Source organism: Silene latifolia, chromosome 2 (genome assembly GCF_048544455.1).
Source record: "Silene latifolia isolate original U9 population chromosome 2, ASM4854445v1, whole genome shotgun sequence".
Lineage (NCBI taxonomy): Eukaryota > Viridiplantae > Streptophyta > Magnoliopsida > Caryophyllales > Caryophyllaceae > Silene > Silene latifolia.
Window position 1 is genome coordinate 192,949,740 of NC_133527.1, and position 15,277 is coordinate 192,965,016.

Below are 15,277 nucleotides of genomic sequence, written 5' to 3' on the forward strand. Positions count from 1 at the left end.
TGTTGTTCTTTTTCTGTTGTCCTTTTTCATTTTAGGGTGTCTTAGTCAATTGTTGTCATTTTTATTTTAAGAAGGAACTTGTGAAGAAACCCAAAGTTCCACATGTGAGGGTTGTCCCACATTGATAAAAGAGGAGAAGAATTACCACTTTATAAGGCAAGGGGCTACTCCCTCTATTGCCAATTGGTTTTAGAGTGGAACCCTCTTGGGCTTGCGTTGTGGACTATTTCTCCTCCGTTTGGGTGCGGCTCAGGCCCATTGTTGAATTTAACATGGTATCAGAGCCCAGGTCTAAAGACATGGGTTTTCATGGGGCCAAAGTTTGCAGTCGGACGAGCAAAAATTGCTCAGTTTAATTTGTCCGGTCTGAGTTAAGGGCCATGTTTGCAGCTGGACGAGTAAAGTTGCTCAGTTGAATGAATTTGTCCAGTCTGTGCGAAAAGTGGGCCTCACATGTGCGGGGGAGTGTGAAGAAACCCAAAGTTCCACAAGTGAGGGTTGTCCCACATTGATAAAAGAGGAGAAGAATTACCACTTTATAAGGTAATGTCTACTCCCTCTATTGCCAATTGGTTTTAGAGTGGAACCCTCTTGGGCCTGCGTTGTGGACTCTTTCTCCTACGTTAGGGTGCGGCCCAGGCCCATTGTTGAATTTAACAGAACTTAATGAGTATTTTGATCATTTACACTCAATTAATTTCACTTGTCATTTAGTAATTGACTCTCTCCTATTTCCTTGATCTTTTTGCCAAAACTAAAAAATAACAAATAACCGAGGCGGAGGGAATATCTGATAATAAATAGAAATTGAAATTATGGATAATTACTCTTTATGATAAAAATAATTATACCCGTGTCATGCGGAAGGTAGATTATACCATGCACCCAGGAGTATGGTGCATGGTACTCTCTCCTTTAAACTTTTCTTATAATAAATAGTTATTAAATTTAATAAATTATAAAAAATATATCATTATTCATAATTTTTATTCCTCTACAAATAGAGATCATATTTGATATATTTTTTTTTATTTATTTCAATTTTTCTCATATATTCACATCACGTAATTGACATATTCATATCATATCACATAATTATTTTTATTCCTTTAAATTATTTTGTATTATGCGATTTTGATACGGAATAAAAGTTCAAGATCGTCATTGTTCAATATATTTGAACAAATAGAGTCATATTCACGAAACTATAATGTCATATTCACTAAACTAAAAGTGAATATAATAGAGGCATGAGATGAATATCACGCTACATAATACATATTCATCAAATTATATTGTCATATTCACTAAACTAAAAGTGAATATAATAGTGTGATATTGTGAATATCACACTATAAAGCGCATATTCATTATATGTCATATTCACTAGAATTAAAGTGAATATGATAGTGTCATATCGTGAATGCAATACTACAAAACACTTAAATTAAATATGATAGTGGTAACTGCTTCTTAAAATTAGAAGTTAATTTTTTTTTTTTTTTTAAAAGGAGGAAGTTGAGGATGAGTGGGGAGTGGAGGGAGTATAGAGTATCCTACACATGGGTGTAGGATATAAGAATTGCATACGGAAGACAAACTGTATTACTATTTGCACAAGTTACACGTGCAAAATAAAGATAGCCTTTAACCACCTAACACCAGATTTATTACACTATAAATTCCAAAAGAATTCTCTTATTACTTATCTCATGCAATATTACATATTACATTTACTAAAATGGCTTCACTATTGTCTCTTATGGCTTCACTATTGTCTCTTTCAACCATCAATAATCTCACAATTCCCCTAAATCCTCAAATAATTTCCAATAATAATTTAGGCCAAGGCTCGAAAAAATCAATAATTTCATGCGAAAAACACAAAAATAACAATGAAAACCCTAATAAAACACCCATATTGGACCAAAGAAACATGTTGATTGGCCTAGGAGGATTATACGGGTCGACCCTATCACTAACCACCGGGTCCCCGGCCAATGCGGAACCAATGGCTCCGGACGTGTACGGATGTGGGCTAACCACGGCAGGCGACCATTGTTGTCCACCAAAGTTCCCAGATAAAATCAAAGAGTTCCGTTTCAGGGACTACCCGAGCCCCGTATTAAAAAAACGGCGCCCGGCTCACCTAGCATTTAAGGACCCCGAATATGTGCGCGACTATAAACGTGCCATAAATATAATGCGTACGGGTCTTATTCCATCCGACCCATGTAACTTTTATGAACAAGGCAAAATACATTGTGCGTATTGTGAATCTGCGTACCCGCAATTTAATAATCCCGATAAACGAATGGAAGTACATAATAATTGGTTATTCGCGTCGTTTCATAGGTGGTACTTGTTCTTTTTTGAGAGGATCATGGGAAAGATGATAAACAAGCCGGATTTTGCATTGCCGTTTTGGAATTGGGATCATCCTGACGGTATGCGAATGCCGGAAGTGTTCAAGGATATGGATTCTTCACTTTACGATCCTTACAGGTAGGGATAATTGTGCTTTTCGCGTGTATATGAATTGAAACTCAAAATATTCTTTCCATCGTCTTTTATTTTTCTGCATTTTATAATTGAAAATGAGTTGGCGTACTCGGTGACACCTAACCCCTTTAATAAAAGGATGCATGTGAGAGGGTGATACTAATCACTTTGCCATTCTCTTTCCAAAAATTAAGAGGGGTTTGATTGGGGCCATCAAAAAAGGAAAGAATTACCCAAAACCCTTCCAAGTTGATTCCCCTCCCTAAGATTTCCCATCGGGAAAGTGGTAATTAGGCCCTTTAACTCTGTTCAATTGTGAAATTAGGCCTCATAAGTTTTATTTGGAGCAATCAAACCCCTTAAGTTTCACCAAAAGTGAAATTCAACCCCATTTTCATATTTTCACCAAATTCTTATATTCATATCACTTTTAATACAATTTATCAAATATAATTTTTTTTTATAATTTTAGAACTTTTATATTTATATTAAATATTGAGAATTATTTTATTTTGAATTTTATAATATATAGATAATTTATTATAAATATGTATGAATGTTATATAAATTATAAACAATTTACTAAATATGTATGTAAAAGTGTTCTTCAATGATTAATAAATTATGTAAAAATTCGTAAAGTTGCAATTAGTAATTTTTAGTTATTTAATAAATTGTTTAATACTAATATAAATTGTTTTTAATTAAAGTTCTTGTGTAAATTTAAAAAATGGGGTTGAATTTCACTTTTGATGAAACTTAAGGGGCTTGATTGCTCCAAATAAAAGTTATGGGGCCTAATTTCACAATTGATCAGAGTTAAGGGGCCTAATTATCACTTTCGCGGATTTCCCATTCACTTTGTCTACTACCTACAACTACCACATATCAACACCTACATATCGAACTCCCACTGGTCTTAAGAAATAATATACTCCCTCCTTTTCACTCATTTCTCCCTTCTTTTCGTTTTCATGATAGTCGGATTTTCTTCCCTCTTTCCTTTTTTGGAAGGTTTTGTGTGGTTCAAATTCAATTGTATGTGGGGTAGAGTGTTTTGTGTGGTCCAAAATCATTTTCTTACTGGTTATATAAAATGGAAGGGGAAAAAATGAGTGAATATGGAAGAGTATATGACTAAGAATGACAGTGACTCATTAAGATGGTGTTGGTAAAATGGTCGGTACATGGCCTTCTATATAAGAGATTGGGGTTTGACTCTTTCCTTGATATTTCAATTATTGCTTCAATTTTAAATTTTTAGTATATAAACTTGAACCCCCAATCACCTAGAATCACCCATTTTTCCTTGATATTTCAGTTCTTACTTTATTTTTAATTGACTTTTGCTTCAATTTTAATTTTTAGTATATAAACTTGAATCCGCACTAATGACCATCCCTATTTTCAACAACAAAATTAACATACAAATACACAAAAAATATGGTCAAAATAAGGCATTTTAAAAAGTTCGGATTATATAATTGAATTGTTTAAAAATATAGTTTTGGATACGATTTTGTTCTAATTTCGTCCCTCTTAACAGGGACATAGATCATTTGTCATCAATGATCGATCTCAACTTCTATAGAGACTTAACCAACGAGAGTCAAATCCCCGATTACTCGCGTATTCGATCAAATCTTGAAGTAATGAGGAAACAAATGGTATATCCGTCTAAACCATCACTGTTTTTTGGAGCAGAATACAGGCTAGGGGACGATATTGACTATAAAAATGGGGCCGGATACCTAGAGGTATCACCTCATAATAGGGTTCATGATTGGATGGGTAGTGCGACCGTGGGTGGCCATCGAGATATGGGTGCATTTTTTTCTGCCGCTCGTGACCCGATTTTTTTTTCTCACCATTCAAATGTCGATAGAATGTGGCATTTGTGGCGGACTGAACTTCCTGGTCCGTCAAGGGTTGATATTAGTGACCCGGATTATTTGAATGCATGGTTCGTCTTCTATGACGAAAATGGAAACCCGGTTAAGGTTAAAGTAAGAGACAGTTTCGACATAGAGAAATTAGGTTACACTTATGAAAAGGTCGAGTTACCATGGTTACAACCACTTCGTATTCGTCCTTCTCCTCGAATGGTAAAACCACCATTTACAACCGAGTCAGTGACGTTTCCAAAGGCCTTGGACTCGGTTATCAAGACCCAGGTCAAGAGACCTAGTAAAAGCTTAGGGCGGAGTATGCGGGAGAAGGAGGAGGAGGAGGAGATACTAGTGATCGAGTTTGAGTTATGTCATGCTGAGGATAAATTTGTGAAATTCGACGTCTATGTTAATGATCCAATCGATCATAGTAATGATGACGAGGAGACAATGGTGACACCGGAGATGGCGGGGACTTATACGGCGTTGCCTCATAGGGGAATGCAGCATAGGAGTGGGATGAGGAACATGATGAGTGGTGAGGTGAAAAGGAAGACTTCTTTAAGGTTGGCTTTGAATATTTTGCTTGAGGAAATTGGTGTTGGGAATGATGACACTATTGAAGTTGCTTTGGTGCCTCGTTCCGGGACCGAATGCCTTAATATTACTGCTGTCAAAATTGAGTTTACCTCCGAGTGAGGAAATCCATATTTGTCTAAGAAAGTCATGGTTAGTTGTCATATCACTAGTAGAAAAAGTGCTATTGACATCGCCTTAATACCATCAATTCTTATTAAAAATGATGTAATCTAATTTTTTATCATCGGTTTTTCAAAAAAACGATGTTATACATTCTATTTTTACTAGTTCATAACCCGCGCAATTTTGCGCGGGGTTGCTTTTAAAACATTGTTATTATAAAAATCTTTAAAATATATGTAATGTACGTTATATATGTCATGTTTGGCTCGTTTATAGCTATAGAGAGATATCCCTTGTCTATAATGAGAATTTGTGATTTTATAAACGTCCTGTTTATAATTTATATATTTAATTGATTATAGGGTGCTTTGATGACTTTTTTCAAAAAATAAAATAGGCACATTTAAACCGCTAATTTCTGATGTGCCTCTTATTATTAATATGTCTTGTACTCTAGATGGATAACTCACTTCTTAAACATCATACTGTCATTTAAACTGTGTTGTTTAATGATCGTGTTTACATTATGTCACCAATCACCCGTCTTGTTTGTTGGCTCGAATCTACTATAATTATCAGAGTTGAACTGAATTATTTATCTTTAATATTTTTATTTATTAGTAAATTTATAGTTGTATTTAGTATTTCATATTTAATGGAGTAATGTTTAATTTTTATTAATAAAAATGTGATTTTTATCAATTGTTGTAATATTATTTACTTTAACCAATTGTTGTAATTATATTTAATTTTGGTAATTGTTGTAATTAAACTTTTGACTGTATATTATTTTGTATTGCATAATTTAATAATCGTATTATTTACGTACAATTTTTTTGTTTATAAAAATTAAGGTGAGCAAAGAATAAACAACATAAATCACAAAGAAATTAATTGAGATGTGAAGTAATGGGGTCCACCATCATTGCTTTTTTTGGAAAAAATAAAAATAAATAATAAACTTGTGTATGATGAGGTGGATGCATGAGGTTGCTTTAAATGTTTTGGTATTTATAAAGATAAGATTATTTACATCAGTTGATAGCATCGGTTATTAAAAAACCGATGTTAATATATTTACATTGCATCGGTTTTATTAAAAAACGATGTGAGGTTTATTTAGATTGTATTCACTTTACATCGTTTCATAATTTTGACAGAAACCCCACACAAACCCCTTTGCTTTCCATATAACGAAACCCGTCGGCGCCCTCCTTTTCACACCAAGGCGGCCACCACGCCTTCATCAACGCTGTAACTATTCCTCGTCCTTCACCGATCTATCGATTACAGTATGTATGCATCATAAATTTTCTTATTTTTCTCCATTATATTATATATAAGTGTTATTGTTTGAATGATAGAGCATATGAATATGTCGCCAAAGTAATATTTATGACACAAAAGATGGTTACAAATTTGATAAAAGATTGAATCTGTATTATAAAGATTGAAATTATATGATGATTATAAGGATGAATTGATAGGAAGGAGTAGGGTGGAGGGAGTGAATTTTAGATTTTTAGAGATAATGAGTTGAAAATTGATTGAAATTGATAGAAAATCAATTGAAATAAATCAACAAAAAGGTGAGAAAGTTGGGACAAAATTTGTGGTTTCTGCTCCTATCGTGGCGCTTTGTAGGAGCTGCTTTGGTACACCCGGCTAAATGGCACAGTGCTTTGTCATGATTTTGATTTGTTTTAATTAAAACCTAGCCATGGCCAAGCGCTTGTTTGAATTTGTTGCTATTAATTTGAACAAAACGAGATTTGATTGCCTGAATTTTGGGTGGGTTAAGCATGTAAGATGTGCTTGGGGTTTGGAGTTCACATAATTTGTGAATTTGCTGGGTAATGAACGGATTAAGAAGCATGCGCGGTAATATTTAATCAAATTGATCATGGTTTCGAAAGATGCTGTTGTATATGGGGAGACAATATTTATTTGTATCACTAATTACTGGTTCTAGTGTTGTTACACTTTGGATTGGATTTACTCGTAGTTTAGTATCACTAATTCACATGAACAATAGTTAGTGTTAAGTTAATTTATCTTTGGTATCGTTTTTGTAATGTTAGATCCCTTGTTAAGTTTTTACTCCTTGTGCTCTTAATATGTATTTTGTATTACTACTGGAAAATCCCCCTGTTTGTTACAATTCTCGCAACTGAATTGATATGCGTAGGATTGAATGATATTTGCTTTCTTCATGTTCATTAGCACATTATCGTAGGGGACTCTATATGCAATCCACATCTCATTCAGCTAAACAAAATTGATGGTGCTATTGATACCAACCTTATTCGTATTATTTATGTATTCATCAGTTTGTCTTATTTTGTAGAGAAATAGAGAGCTATCTTTAGCTCCATCAATAATGAGGAATATGCGATACGATATTATACGATATTGTAAATTATTGACCATATCTTCAGTTTAGGGTATATATGTTTTTGGTTATTCAGTTGCCTTATATTAGGAGATTTGTTAGCATGATGTTACCTAATTTAGTGGTACAATATTTGTATATAAGTTGGCATATTGTACGTTGCTTTCATTCATTCAATAACAATAATCTTCTTCACAATTTAGTTTCCTGTCTTTCTTTTCTTCATGGCATCAAGAGCAATTTTTTGATCCTGGTGAAATTTTCTTCAATAATTTTCACAATGACGAAAGACGGAAATTCCAAAAACGATTCCAAAAACGAAAGCAACACAATTGCCCCAACATCACCATTATTTTTGCATCCGAGTGAAAATACAAATCTCCATTTAACTACTATCAAATTCAATGGCAACAATTATGAATTATGGGCGGATGCAGTCCGTAATGGACTTGATGCTAAAAATAAATTGGCTTTTGTGGAAGGCACAATAAACAAACCAATTCTCAAAGAAGGTGCGGCAGAGACCATGGAATCCGTCGCTTGGAGGCAGTGCAATGCCATGGTAAAAGCTTGGTTACGGAATGTGATTGAAGAAGAACTCCAGCCTAGTATCACTTTTTTCCGGATTTCATTAGGAGATTTGGAAGGAGTTAAGAGAACGCTTTGCGGTGGAAATGCACCACGAGTCCATCAATTAAAGGGAGACCTCATTGATTGCAAACAAGCCAAGAATCAGTCTGTGGTCAATTATTATACTCAATTGAAGGCGATTTGGGACGAATTGGCTAGTTACTCGAAGGTTCCCACTTGCACTTGTGGAGCCGCTGCAGCTATGAATAAGGAACGTGAGGAAGAAAAGGTACACCAATTTTTAATGGGACTCGATAGTAGTCTCTATGGGAATTTAAGAACCCATTTACTTATGGAGGACGAGGTGACCTCCTTGAGCAGGGCATATGCCCTTGTTTTAAGAGAAGAACGCCATCGAGCAGTTACAAAAGAGAAAGAAGAAGCTGTCGAGGCTGCCATGGCTAGCAAGGTCGTGGATACCAGTATGCGTAGTAGGTCGGATGCAGCGACTGGAGAGCAAGATGAACAGAGCAAGATCTTTTATTGCGGTTACTGCACTAAACCCTGGCATACAGAGGATCGTTGCTGGCATAAACCAGGTAATGGTCGAGGAAGAGGTCGCGGTCGACGCGGCAGAGGTCGTGGCAGCCGTGGAAATTACCAGCGAGCCAATGCAACTAACGTTGATGAGGAAGACACAAGCAAGCAGGACCTCTCGGTGGAAGAATTGACACAGCTACGAGCTCTTTTGAGAAATCCTGGTGAAAATAGTTCTAAAAATTCAGGTATAAATATTAATGATGTTAGTTGGTTACTCGATAGTGGTGCCTCGCACCACATGACAGGAAGAAGAGAGGTACTACGAAATATCCACAGTAGGAAACAGTCCACGGTGGGACTTCCGATGGTTCTACTATCATTGCTCATGAGCACGGCAGTGTCGTCATCAACAAAAATTTCATTTTGAAAGATGTCCTTTTAGTCCCGTCTTTAAAATGCGACCTTATTTCCGTTCAACAATTAATTAAAGAGAATAATTGTACAGTGACTTTTTATAACGACCATTGTGTGATACAGGACCAATCTACGAGGATGAAGATTGGACGAGGTGAGCATATTGACGGGGTCTATTATTTGAAGACGGAGAAGGAAATGGCAGCCCGGGTAGATACTCATAGAGATGTTCGACTTTGGCATAGACGGCTCGGGCATCCATCAAATAGTATTTTACCTCTTTTCTCGAACTTAGTTGGTTTTAATATGTTTTGGGACTCGAATAATGTTTGTGATCCATGTTGTCGTGCTAAACAAACCCGTTTGGTTTTTAAGTTGAATAATAAACGTAGTGCTGATTTGTTTAATCTTATACACTGTGATATTTGGGGCGGATACCGGACCAAAAGTTTGACAGGAGCCCAATTTTTCCTTACCATTGTTGATGATAAAAGTAGGGCTGTGTGGGTATACCTTATGAAAGATCGGGGCGAAGTGAATGAGTTGATGATTAACTTTTGCAAGATGGTTAAAACCCAATTTGAAAAACACGTTAAGATAGTTCAGAGTGACAATGGCACTGAATTTCTTTCGGGACCATTAAAATCATATTATAAAGAAGAAGGAATTGTTTTTCAAACTAGTAATGTCGATACCCCGCAACAAAATGGGAGAGTGGAGCGAAAACATAGACATATCCTAGAGAAGGCACGGGCCTTGATGTTTCAAGCAAATTTGCCAATAAAATTTTGGGGTGAGTGTGTGTTAACGGCCGCTTATTTAATAAATAGAACACCAACAAGGGTGTTAGATGGTCGTACACCGTATGAGATTTTACATGGTACACCACCGTCACTTGATCATGTTCGTGTCCTAGGTAGTCTATGCTATGTTCATAATAAAGACAAGCCACGAGACAAATTTACTGAGCGGGGAAAACGATGTATCTTTATTGGGTACCCACATAGCAAGAAAGGATGGAAGGTCTACGATCTTAAAAAATGTCGAATTTTTGAGTCACGTGATGTCGTTTTTTATGAGCATATTTATCCTTTTGCGGAAATAACAGAACAACATGACAAATTTGAACCAACCTCTAGCACATCCAATAACCACATGGAAGATTTCTTTATTGAAGAAGTCCAACCCATTAAGAATACCATGACCGAAATTAGACAAAACAATGCCGCCCATAGTCCAACAACACCCAATACCAGTTCCTTGGATCAACCCAATACGAATAACACTCAGACTGAACAACAACATGTCCAGTTGAATCAGCCCAATACGAATAACACTCAGACTGAGCAACAACATATTCAGTCCAATATTCGAGATACAGGGGAAAGGCAAGGTGTTGAAGGGCGAGAAGGAGAAGACAATAATACAGCAGAGAATGAACCCATGGGCAGAGGAGCTAGAGAAAAATTTGAGCCATTGTGGAAGAAAGATTATTACTGCAAATCTACTCGAGTTATAGACCCCACTTCATCAATTGCTCACACCAGTCCGTCATCTTCCTCAAAGAAAGGTACTCGTTACCCTATGGCCAATTTTGTCACTTCCAATTATTTTTCTAACAATTACAGGAGTTTTATGGCGAAGATAAATGAAATTGTTGAACCGGAAAACTATGCTGAAGCATCTCAAAAGGCCGAATGGAGAACTGCTATGATGCAAGAATTCGAAGCACTTGAGAAAAATGGTACCTGGTCCATTGTTGATCTTCCTCGAGGCAAGCGTGCAATTGGTTGTAGATGGGTGTATAAAGTCAAATATAAGGCAGATGGAAGTGTCGAGAGATACAAAGCACGCCTAGTAGCTCAGGGATACACACAGGTAGAGGGAGTCGACTATCACGAAACCTTCGCTCCCGTTGCAAAGATGACAAGTGTTCGATGTTTTCTCGCAGTGGCGGTGGCAAAAGGATGGTCTATTTCTCAACTAGATGTAAATAATGCGTTTCTCCATGGGGACTTACATGAGGAAGTTTTTATGAGAATGCCACCTGGTTTTCATAAGGCGGGCACAGCTAAGGTGTGCAAATTGAAGAAATCCATATATGGCTTGAAGCAGGCTTCGAGAAACTGGTTCGAGAAATTGACAAATTCGCTAACAAGGTACGGCTTTGAACAATCATGGCGCGGATTATTCATTATTTACTTATAACAAAGATGGCATTTTCCTTGGTGTGTTAGTATACGTCGACGACATGATAGTTGTAAGTGACAGTGAAAAGGAAAGCACCCGACTGAAGTTGTTTCTTGATCAGAAATTTGGCATTAAAGACTTAGGAAGACTCAAATACTTCCTAGGCATCGAAGTAGCGAATGGCTCACAGGGGCTGTTCCTTAGTCAGAGAAAATATGCACTTGATATTATCAAGGAAGCCGGACTGGAGGGTGCTAAACCGGTAGATACTCCGATTCAACCTCATCATAATTTGGCCCTAGCAGATGGTAGAATACTGAATGACCCGATTAAATATAGGAGAATTGTCGGGAAGTTAATTTATTTGACTATTACAAGACCCGACTTAATTTATGCAGTGCATATATTGAGCCAATTTGTCCACGCTCCGCGAGAAGAACATCTTGAGGCAGCTAAGAGGGTTGTTCGGTACATCAAGGGAGAACCAGGTAAAGGCATTGTGATTGCAAAGGACTGTGACCTCCGAATTAGGGGCTATTCCGACTCTGATCATGCTAAATGTCCCTTAACACGAAGGTCCATAACAGGGTACTATGTTTGTTTGGGTAGTTCTCCAATTTCATGGAAAGCGAAGAAACAGGTCACGGTTGCAAGATCGACGCGGAAGCGAGAATACTGAGCGCTAGCAGCTGTGACTAGTGAAGTTTTATGGCTTAAGTCGTTTCTTAAGTCGTTGGGGATTAATCATACACAGTCTATGAAATTATTATGTGACAATGAAGCTGCAATGAAGATAGCAAAAAATCCAGTTTTTCATGATCGAACAAAACATATCGAGATTGATTTGCATTTCATTCGACACCACATTGTTCAAGGTGCAATTACGCTTTCCCATGTACGAAGCAAAGAGCAAGTTGCCGACCTATTTACGAAAGCTTTGGCAGGGAACGCTTTCCATTACCTTCAGTCCAAGTTGGGCATATGGTCCCCTAGTGCTCCAACTTGAGGGGGAGTAATGAGGAATATGCGATACGATATTATACGATATTGTAAATTATTGACCATATCTTCAGTTTAGGGTATATATGTTTTTGGTTATTCAGTTGCCTTATATTAGGAGATTTGTTAGCATGATGTTACCTAATTTAGTGGTACAATATTTGTATATAAGTTGGCATATTGTACGTTGCTTTCATTCATTCAATAACAATAATCTTCTTCACAATTTAGTTTCCTGTCTTTCTTTTCTTCAATCAATGTGAATATTTGATTTCATATTATTTATGTTTTTAAGATTAATGGTGAATATCTCCTTTATTGTTCCTTTTTCTTCAAAGTAAGTTGTTTTGTTGCTCCAACAAATTATTTGGACTTAAAATGTCGGCTTGTGGGCTATTGTTTTCTCTTCTCTAGATAAGTTGTTTATTGTATCATTGATGCTCATTTTTTGTCTTTAGTCAATTTAAGTCCATTGTAAAGTACTCTCTCTGTCTCAGTTATTTGTTTGCCTTTGATTAATATACCCCTTACAAAGAATAAAAAAGCCATACAAATGATTAGAAGACAAAGGGAGTAATTTATTATTCATTGGGTTTTTCTATGATGTACCCTCGAGTTTTTTCATTTTCTACCATATACCCTTCATTTTTGGGAATCCTCTCTTATACCCTTTAACTTTATTAGTTCTTCTAAACCATGGTTACCGAATTCGCTCGGTGCCCTACGAATCGCGAATTGTTAAAAGCGAATTCTATCATGTTGCTTACTGAAAATATATATAACACACATTCTAAAAGAGCGAATCGCGAATTGGTAAGGACGTACTCGCAGCGAATTCGGTAACCATGTTCTAAACCATGACCTAACTGCAATTAGGCGTCAAATGCTCCGTTAAGCGGCTTACTGTGTTGCTGACATAACCTTTTGGACTGATGACATGGCCACTATTCATCCTGAATATCTAAAAACCTTCCCACACAACAATCACAAACCATTTAAACTCCTCCTTCCCCTGTTAAACCCTCATTCAGAACTCTCTTTCAACTCTAAATCAATCAAAGCACAAGATGAGCTTGAAAGTTGAAAGAGTAAATCACGAACAGTAGCATTATTAGCCTAATGCAAGAAGTGCAAGAAACAAATGGAAACTATTAAGCAAGGGGAAAAAGAGAAAGACAATGAGAGCTTAATGTTTGCATTCGGAAATCAGCGACGTTGCATTTTGAAATTAGTTTGTCATGAAAACACTGGGTGTATTTTTCTTTTTTTTTTAAACCAAGTTATGGTAGTTCATGCCTTCATGGGGCATAATGATTTCGTACTCAAAAAAAATGTGATTGCCTCAAGTTCTGAATTTGTCATGATAAAAATGTGTCCCGTTTCACTGAACAGGTTCGAGTTGGTTGTATTTTGTCTTGGAGATAATATGGCGTTTTATCTTGAGGAATCAATTGCAAAGAGTTTTGACAGTCTTCTTTGTGCTTTCATATATGTTGATGGTTCACAGATCAACACTAAGGATATCATGTCTGAGGCATGTTCTGGCACACGGATCAGCACTTACTAAAAGATTTGAATGGGAAGCTAGATTTTGGTAAACACTCAAAACTTGAAAGAATTAGACTGTTGATAACCCAAGTATTTTAATTTGCATCTTTCAATGTTATGTTTAAGTACTCTTAATTGAGTATTAAGCAATACTTTTATTTCGTTAATTGACAGGTTTATGCTCTGTCATGGTTTGTTATATAGTCAAAGTGAGATCAATATTAAGGTAGAAGCTTGATCCATCAATGCTATAGGTTACATAATATAATCTGCTACAGAATACTGACTCCTTGAGTTTCTCTTTTACAAGTCATATTAACTGATGAGATACAAAAGTTCTTTTCACATAATTCCAGAGGTAAAGAATGTTTCATATGGTCTTAAGTTAAGACATACTCACAACCGATTTAAATAATGTCAAATGAAAAGGGGATTGTCAGAAGTCTTAACTTAAGACCATGTACTCTTTATAATAAAACCAGTTCAGAATTTGCTTGCTTGAGTATCCATGTTATAACTTGCGTGTTTAAAATAAATTGCAAACTGTATGAGTTGAAACTTCATGTTTATCTTTCTCTTGCCACACTATGTTACTATTTTAATTCAAAGGCAATAAAAGCAGTAAGCACTTGGCTTATGTATTGAACAAAATGCCGCATAAGGCGTCTTTGAGTGAATTGTTTAATGCCATTTAGTTATAATACTGATTATATCATATTAAACTTGGTTGTTAATATAGGTAAGGTTATAAGCTCTTTCTCGGCTATCAATTGTTGTTACTTAATTGAATTCTAAGATGCACATTGATTGTTTTTGGTGATTCGCAGAGTGTGTATCAAGATTCAGCCATACCATTGACTCGATGTAAGTGTTATAAGTTTTTTGTACCTTTTGCCTTGTTTTTTTTAACCACTATCATCTATTTTTATGTAGCGTTTTCAGGTACGAATGAGCAAACGCGGTTCAAGAGCTCTGGTCGCTTTATTGTTTAAAAAAATATCTAATGTAATAATGTAATTGGTTTAGATATCCCAGAAATTGCAATTGAAAACATTTAACCTTTTTATGTCGTAGAAGGTAGTCTTTTGAACTGCTTGCATGACACATGGAATTGTAATATGATATATTTTTTTGTTAGATAATATAGATGATTGTGTTTGAATTGTTGGAAGCCGTGAGTTGTTGGGTTATTGATTTATCTTGAAGAACTTTAATAGTATGAGAATACAAAATTTCGATCGGAGTGCTACCGTATTTTTTGCAGCATTTAATTGCGGATAAATTATTGAATTCGTGCGGATAAATTATTAAATTCGTATTGTCCAAATGAATTTAAAGAAATATTTACATCGATTTTAGAAAAAAACCGATGTAAATATTACATCGGTTTAAGTCCAAACTGATGTAAATAAAGTGATATTTACATCGGTTTTGGTCCAAAATCGATGTAAAAAAGGCATTATTTACATCGGTTTTGGACGAAAACCGATGTAATTATATTCCATTAACATCGGTTTTACAACCGATGTTT

General features: G+C 35.9%; 1 protein-coding gene and 1 long non-coding RNA gene across 4 annotated transcripts; both read left to right on the forward strand.

The window, feature by feature from the left end:
- The first annotated feature begins 1,691 nt into the window (after positions 1-1,691).
- LOC141644098 (polyphenol oxidase, chloroplastic-like) lies at positions 1,692-5,409 on the forward strand. The gene is made up of 2 exons (XM_074453545.1): positions 1,692-2,505; positions 4,049-5,409. The coding sequence occupies exons 1-2, from the start codon at positions 1,742-1,744 to the stop codon at positions 5,088-5,090; spliced, it is 1,806 nt and encodes a 601-aa protein (XP_074309646.1). The 5' UTR covers positions 1,692-1,741; the 3' UTR covers positions 5,091-5,409.
- An 835-nt stretch (positions 5,410-6,244) lies between these two features.
- On the forward strand, positions 6,245-14,917 carry LOC141632189 (uncharacterized). 3 transcript variants are annotated; one of them, XR_012537771.1, is made up of 3 exons: positions 6,245-6,389; positions 13,591-13,792; positions 14,574-14,917. It is a non-coding gene; the product is annotated as an uncharacterized LOC141632189 (long non-coding RNA). The 3 variants fall into 3 exon arrangements; XR_012537770.1 differs by having other exon boundaries at positions 6,245-6,385; positions 13,921-14,917; XR_012537769.1 differs by having other exon boundaries at positions 6,245-6,385.
- The last annotated feature ends 360 nt before the right edge of the window (positions 14,918-15,277 follow it).

Bases quoted from the DNA above. Each gene is read 5' to 3' on its own strand.
- LOC141644098 (XM_074453545.1), top strand. From the start codon at position 1,742: ATGGCTTCACTATTGTCTCTTATGGCTTCACTATTGTCTCTTTCAACC. The intron at 2,506-4,048 runs GTAGGGATAATT...CCCTCTTAACAG, and splicing joins TCACTTTACGATCCTTACAG to GGACATAGATCATTTGTCAT.